General features: G+C 44.3%; 1 protein-coding gene across 1 annotated transcript in view; it reads left to right on the plus strand.

The window, feature by feature from the left end:
- The window catches only part of LOC102260013 (acyl-coenzyme A synthetase ACSM1, mitochondrial), a 36,681-nt gene extending 33,752 nt beyond the window's left edge, over window positions 1-2,929 (plus strand). The window contains exons 7-8 of the mRNA XM_014542949.1: window positions 707-890; window positions 2,589-2,929. Coding sequence (XP_014398435.1) covers window positions 707-890; window positions 2,589-2,684 — 280 coding nt within the window. The 3' untranslated portion in view covers window positions 2,685-2,929. The remainder of the gene's footprint in view (window positions 1-706; window positions 891-2,588) is intronic.
- Window positions 2,930-7,891: the final 4,962 nt, after the last annotated feature.

The following is a 7,891-nucleotide window of genomic DNA, read 5'->3' on the forward strand; positions in this document are numbered from 1 at the left end:
ATTGTCAAGGGCGGGGGGAAAAAAAGGACACATATGTAATACCCTTTGTAATGATTTAAGCAATAAAAAATAAATAAATAAATAAAAATAAAAATTTTTTAAAAAAAAGGCAATAAGTGCAGCCCAGCCTGTGTGGCTCAGTGGTTGAGTGTCGATCCAGGAACCAGGTGTGATTCCTGTCAGGACACATGCCAGGTTTTGGGCTAGATCCCCAGTAGAGGGCCTGCAGGAGGAAGCAGACTGATTATTCTCTCTCATCATTGATGCTCCTATCTCTCCCCTCTTTCCTCTCTGAAATCAATAAAAACGTATTTTTTAAAAAGAATCAACAACTACTTAAAAAATAAAAACAATAAGATTAATAAATTACCAACAATTATTAAATGCCCACAAGGTTCCAGGCACAGAATGTACATACATTAGTGGTAAAAATGATGATGAAAACAATGATGCTGGGGGTAATAATAAAGTTACACTGGGTGCATGTTTTGTGTGTATCATCTCATGGAATCTGAACATAAGGCCACCATGTTCAGCTCCATGGGATGAACCTGTACTCTGCGCATGTCACAGAAAAGGAATTTGAGGTTAATTGAATTTGCAAGGGAAAGAGGAGAAATGGGAAGTATTTGGATTTGAACCTGGCCTTGTCCTTTTCCAAAGGCTCACGTGTCAGCTTGCTTTGCCATTCGTTGCATTAACACTTACCTTTTAAACCAGGGAACTGGGTGGCACTCACCCTGAGCCCCAGCTCTGGTTCTGCATTGCAGGTGGTGAAGGCCTTCATTGTCCTGACCCCACAGTTTCTGTCCCATGACCCGGATCAGCTCACCAAGGAGCTGCAGGAGCACGTGAAGGCAGTGACAGCCCCATACAAGTACCCGAGGAAGGTGAGTGGGGCCGATGCTCGAGCCCTTCCTTGCTTTGCTGCCCCATGTCTGGTCGGGTGGCCGGGAGACGCTGAAACCGAACATAGAAGGAGCATTTTTCTCTGCAGAAGAAGCAATTCAGCTTAGGGGTGGATGCAGCCAACTGAGTGGGATGGAACCTCAATTCCAAAATGTGCTGCACATTCCCCTGAGGGCAAAAAAATCAGACCAGCGCCCAAAGCTATCCAAGGAGGCTATTTAACATCCTTCAAAATTTGAAAAAGACATCAAATCAGCAGCTTTCTAACTATTCCTAAGCGTGATTCATACTAAGATATACATTCGATATTGTCACTCAATACTTACTTATGTACACAACAAACAAGTGTTAACAAAATTATATTTATCCTTAAGACATGCCGTCCATTCTTATACTTTTTATTCTACTGCATTGGTTTTTCTGTTTACAGATTTATTTATTGTCAATCTTCACATGAGGATATTTTTCCCATTGATTTTTAAAGAGCGTGGAATGAGGGGAGGGAGGGAGAGAGGACAAAAGAGAGATAGAGAGAGAGAGAGAGAGAGAGAGAGAAAGAGAGAGAGACATTGATGTAGAGGGACACATCAATTGGCTGCCTCCTGTATACACCCTAACTAGAGCCAGGGATGGAAACTGCAATCCAGGTTCATGCCCTGAACCTGAAATCAAACCTGAGACCCTTCGCTGTGTGGGCCGACGCTCCAACCCCCGAGAAACACTGGCCAGGGCTGCATTTGTCCAATAGAGAAGTTATAAAATTATTTGTCAAGTGTAATATTATCTTGTAATTTTAAATGATGTAGATTTTTTATTTTTAATATAAAGGTACCGCAATATATTATTAAGACAAAAAGCAGGCTATGAGAGAATAAGCATAACATTATTGTATTTGTTTAAAAACAAAGTTTGAAAGGATACCAATGCCAACAGTTAACATTTCCTACATTGTCTGAATGTTTATAGTCAGTGCATCTTGTAAAGCTGTGTAGCTAACAGTTACTGAATATTTACTTCATGTGCCAGGCCCTGGATTCAATGCTTCACATGCATTATTATTTCATTTCATCCTCTCCGCAGCCTGAGATGGTCTAACCATGTATTTTACGGAGTTGAAATTGAGGCTCAGAGAATAGAGTTAATACAGGCAGAGCTGGACCTCAAACCACGTGTCTCCAACAGCAGCAGCGTTCTTGCTTTTAATGTCAGGCTCTGCTGCCTCCTAGAGATAGAACAGGGGATGCGTACCAGTTAGGAAGGGCTAGATGTTACTCTAACAATCAGCCCCAAAGCCACGTGGCTTATTCTAGGGAAGGCAGCTCCTATGCTCATGCCACATGCCCACCCTGGTCTCCTGGGACCCGGTAGAGAAGCAGCCACCACGCCGGGACCTTCCAGGTGCTGTCAGAGATGGACAGAGAGGGTGGCCAGGCTCAGAGGTTCCGACTCTCCTGTGAGAGGTGGCACGCTTCACTCCCCCACATTTCATTGGTCAGAGCACATCACAGGGCTGCAGCCAGCTTCAGGGGGTCAGGAGGAGAACCTGACATACTTGGCCCCCACCATTGAGGCCACCGCCTGCTGCAGCCTGTTTGGGGGACGTGCAGGGCGAAGGGGGGAGTGGGGACTGGTAGGAAGTGACAGCAGGACTCAGGATGGTTTGCTTTCTCCTCACCCAGGTGGAGTTTGTCCCTGAGCTGCCCAAAACCGTCACTGGCAAGATCAAAAGGAGTGAACTTCGGGAAAAGGAGTTCGGTCAGAGGCAACAGCAGTAAATTCAGCATCCCTTCTGGGTGTGACCTTGGGCACACCCCTGGCTGCCTCGGTGCCCCCACATGGCGGGCGAGGGGGGATGTTGAGGGCTGATGGGGAAGGGCCCAGGACGGCCAGCATTCCCGCATTTCTGTTCTTTTCAGTGAACATCAGTCACTACCCTGCCTCCAAGGCTCTTGTTCCTTTGGATGCCCAGGCGGGCGCTCAGATCGGGGCTGAAGATAATAAAGTGCTGACATCGACATCAGGGTGCTCCTGCGTTGTGCCTTCATCATGTGCATGAACCTGTGCTGACTGCGGTCCCTCCTTGCTCTCCCCGCTCCCCCTGGAGAGAGCACAGGGCCTGATTCTCGCTCCTGTTGCCTCCCACACACACCCCAGTGTTCCCAGGTGGCCCTGCACGTCCAGTCGATGTCCAGGACCCAGAGTTCTGGGAGTGATGCTCCGAGCAGCCCAGGCACCTGCCTCAGCTGGGTCCCAGCCAAGGCCCAGTGTGGGCAAGTGAGTGACCAGCTCTCCAGGGACCGGGTTCCACAGGACTCTCCCAACTTCTCCAGACATGCCCCGTCCCTCATTCCTAGGAGGGCCCAGGGGCCTAGGGGTCTTACCCCTCATCTTTCCCCCATTTGCACCCACCCACGCATTCCTTCCCAGGGATACAGGGTCTTCCAGCCCTTCTCCCAGGGCCCAGAGTCCTCCCTAAAAACTCCCCCTCCACACTCTTTCAGTTCTTTCTGCCACCAGAGTCTTCCCAACCTTCTCCCCAAACCTGGGCATGGGGTTCTATGAACTGACCCTTCACTTCATCCATCCTTAGGATGGGACCCCCAGGGGCACATCACAGGCTGGGAGCAGCAGGGGCAGAAGGGGCTCAGCCTGGGGGTGGGGAAGGAGCACATATTGTCTCCTTCTCCCTCACCACTGGGAGTCATTCTCAGGGAGATCGCCTCTAAAGCTGCTGTTTGCCCGGGGGCACAGACACACACACTCACAGGGAAATGTACAGACATCACAAGACAGAGACAGCCAGACACAGACACCCCAAGGCCCACCTGGGCACTCAGGTGCAGGGATCATGGCCAGGCTCACACAGACTCACACTGTAAACATGGGCAACAGCACCTTGAGGAGAACACACACACACACACACACACACACACACACACACACACACACACCAGCACAAACATACTTGGAAACAGAACACAGACATAAAGAGGAACACAAATACACAGATACAATGAGGAACATCCAAAGGGGCAGCAAATTCACACACACACACACACACACACACACACACACACACGAGCGCAAAACAAACACTTCCAAAATACTGAGTCATATTAATTCAACACATTAAGAATTAAGGTGTGGCTCAGTGGTTGAGCATCAACCTAGGAACCAGGAAGTCAGCGTTTGATTCCTGGTCAGGGCACATGCTTCCTGGTCAGGGCACATGCCCAGGTTTCAGGTTCATTCCCCAGTAGGGGATGTGCAGGAGGCTGCTGATCAATGATTCTCTCTCATCATGGATGTTTTTATCTCCCTCTCCCTTCCTCTCTGAAATCAATAAAAATATATATTTTTTAAAAGGAGCAGAAAAACACTTTCGGGTGTGATTACTACCTTAATGTGCTGATGGCTTCTTTGATGCATACATATGTCAAATATCAACAAGCTTTATTCATGAAAAAAGGTGCTATTACACATAAATTATATTACAGTTAAGCTATAGGGGGAAAAATCTGATACAAAAACTAGTAAGGATTTTATGTTGTTGACAAACACATTGCATATATTTTTTACATAGTTAAAAAAGCTTAACTTATGAATTTACAAGAAAACATAAAATTAAAAAACAAATACCAACTTATAGTGGAAGGGAAGGTTACTTTTTCTGTTGTATATACATGATATACCTGGATTAAATCCTTTGGAACATCACCAAATATATGTCTACACTGTATAAAAAAATGGAACACAGTAACCATAAAAAGTGTATGATAAATATACAAATGAGAATAATATATATAAAGATGTTTATAGATATGGACATAATGGACAGAGATAGACAGACTATAATAATACTGGTATTGTTATTTCAACAAAAAATTAATCATAGACTTCTGGGCAAGATGGTGGCATAGATAAACACTGTGCTCACCTCCTCCCACAACCACATCAAAAGTACAACTGAACTATAGAACAACCATCATTTAGAATGGCCTGAAATCAAGCTGAATGGAAGTCCTACAATTAGGGAATCAGGAGAGGCAGACAGTGTAACAGGCCGGTCATGTGCCCATGTGTGGTGGATAAAAATTGAAAGGGATATCTCAGCTATGGAGGTAGCAAATGGGTCCGAGCCCCCACCCAGGATTCCAGTGCCAAGGAGAGAAGTCCCTATAAAAACCAGTGGGAATTGAGGCTGAGGGAAACACAGGCTGCTGGAGTCCCAGGCAGTTCCTCTGAAAGACTCTCTCCCTCTGAGCTCCAGCACTGGGGCAGCAATTTGAAAGGCACCAGAGACATGTGGTGAGGAACTGAATTGTTGAGCATCAGGGCAAGACCTGGGGGCAGCTTTCTGCCAGACTGAAGTGCTGGCAGAGGCCATTGCTCCTTAGATAAGCCCCTCCCTCCCCCAGCTAGCAGGCAGTTGCCATATTTGAGATTTCATCAACCTGGCTCACACTATTTGCCCTGCCCTATGGATTCCAAGGCCCCATCCCAGCCAACTTTCAGGCCCATCCAAGCTGTCTCCAGTTACTTTTCCATATGAGTGATCTGTCTTGGTTCATGATTCAGACTTTCCTAAAATCTCTCAAACAAGCAGTATCTGGCCTCAGCATGCCCTGTACCTCTTACTAAGTGGCCCCAGCCCTGACACTAGCAGCAGCCGGCCTTGGTTCTCAGCTTAGCCTTGCCTGGGCACCTCCAAGCCCCACACAAGTAGCAGCCACCTACAGATTGCTTTGTAGCAACAGGTATTGGGTATGCAGAGGCCAGATGCTACTAGTTTGGGGTTTGTGAAACTTTAAGAGCTTTTAGGAAAGTTCGAAGCATGATCCAAGCCAGGCTGATTGTAAGGAAAAGTCAGTTACCTACAAAGGACCTTCTATAAGATTGACAGCTGACTTCTCAACAGAAACATGTCAGGCCAGAAGGGCTTAACATGAAATTGTCAAAGTGATGAAAAGCAAGGACCTACACTCAAGACTACTTTACCCAACAAGACTATCATTTAAAAAGTGATGGAGAAGTAAAGAGCTTCTTAGGCAAAAAAAAAAAAAATTAAAGGGGTTTGTCACCACCAAATCAATACTACAAGACGTCATTAAAAGGTCTTCCTGAAGAAGAAGACAATGAAAAAGAAGGAGGAGGTAGAGAAGAAGAAACAGAGGAGCATAGTTAAAAGAATAAAATAGCAATAAATATGTACCTCTCAATAATCACTTTAATTGTAAATGGCTTAAATGCTCCAATCAAAAGACATAGGGTAGCCCAGTTGGTGTGGCTCAGTGGTTGAGCATCAACCTATGAACCAGGAAATCAGAGTTTGATTCCCGATCAGGGTACATGCCCAGATTGTGGACTCAGCCCCCAGGGTACAGCATGCAGAAGGCAGCCGATCAATGATTCGCTCTCATCGTGGATGTTTCTATCTCTCCCTCCCTCTCCCTTCCTCTCTGAAATCAATAAAAATATATTTATTTTTAAAGGTATTTAATGCAAATGGGAAGGGGGGAAAAGCCCAGTAGCAATATTTATATCTGATCAAGTAGACTTTAAAACAAAGGCAATAGTAAGGGACAAAGAAGGACACTACACAATGACAAAAGTAGCAATCCAACAAGAAGGTATAACCCTTGTAAACATTTATGCATCCAACATAGGAGCACCCAAATATGTAAAGCATATCTTGATGAACATAAAGGGAGAGACTGACAGTAATACAGCCATAGAAGGGAATTTTATTTTTTTAATATATTTTTATTGATTTTTCAGAGAGGAAGAGAGAGATAGAAAACATCAATGATGAGAGAAAATCATTGATCAGCTTCCTCCTGCATGCCCCCTACTGGGGATCAAGCATACAACCCAGGCATGTGCCCTGACTAAGAATCAAACCAGTGACCTCTTAGTTCCTGGGTTGATGCTCAACTGCTGAGCCACACCAACCAGAGAAGGATAGACCACATTGTAGGACACAAAACAACTCTCAATAAATTTAAGAAAATTGAAATCATATCAAGCATCTTCTCTGACCATAATGGTATGAAACTGTTGTAATGTCCCCACGAGTGACACACAGGATGCAAGATCAAATCAATGAGTCATTTAATCAATAAAGCCGGCGACTGCAAGGAAGAAGGGGCTCCAAATTTTGCAGTGCCCCCTTGGCCGAAACATCAGACTTATATAGGCAAATATCACAAAGGTATTGATTACATCTCAAGGTTTGGAATGAGGAACCTGGTTTGCAAAAAGCAGTTTGCTACAGAAGCTAGATTGAGCAGATTAGTTATCTACCAAGATTAATTATAGTTTCAGGTCTTTGGACCACCGAGTCAACAGAAACACATTATCTGGAGCCACCGAGGCAATTTAAAGTAATTGTGCTGTCCTGGTCTCCAGGTGCAGAGGAATGTGTTTTTTAAGACCAGTAAGATCACAATCAATGGGATATTCAAACCACAATCAATGGGGTATTCAACTGAATAGAATAATTTATATAGTTCAGAAAATCAAAATAACTTTTCTATTGTTTTAGCAAGCAAATAATTACATAAGCCAGAACAGCAGGGTTAAAATATTAAACAGCAATTTTTACCCGAGATGGTTGCTACCATGCTTCAAAACTAGAAATCAATCACAAGAAAAAAACTGAAAAACACCCAGAGACGTGGAGGCCAAGTAACATGTTACTAAACAATGAATGCATTAACACTGAGATCAACATAGAAATGAAAAAGTACCTTGAAATAAGTGAAAATGAGAACAACCCAAAATCTAGGGTACATGGGAAAGCAATTCTGAGAGGGAAATTCATAGCATTACCAGCCTACTTCAAGAAAAATCTCAAATAAACAATCTAACTTTACAATTAAAGGAACTAGAAAAAGAACAATAAACAAAGCACAAGTGAGTAGAAGAAAAGAAATAATAAAGATCAGAGCAGAAATAAACAAAATAGAGTCTTAAAAAACAA

Source organism: Myotis brandtii, unplaced genomic scaffold, assembly GCF_000412655.1.
Source record: "Myotis brandtii unplaced genomic scaffold, ASM41265v1 scaffold317, whole genome shotgun sequence".
Taxonomy (NCBI): domain Eukaryota; kingdom Metazoa; phylum Chordata; class Mammalia; order Chiroptera; family Vespertilionidae; genus Myotis; species Myotis brandtii.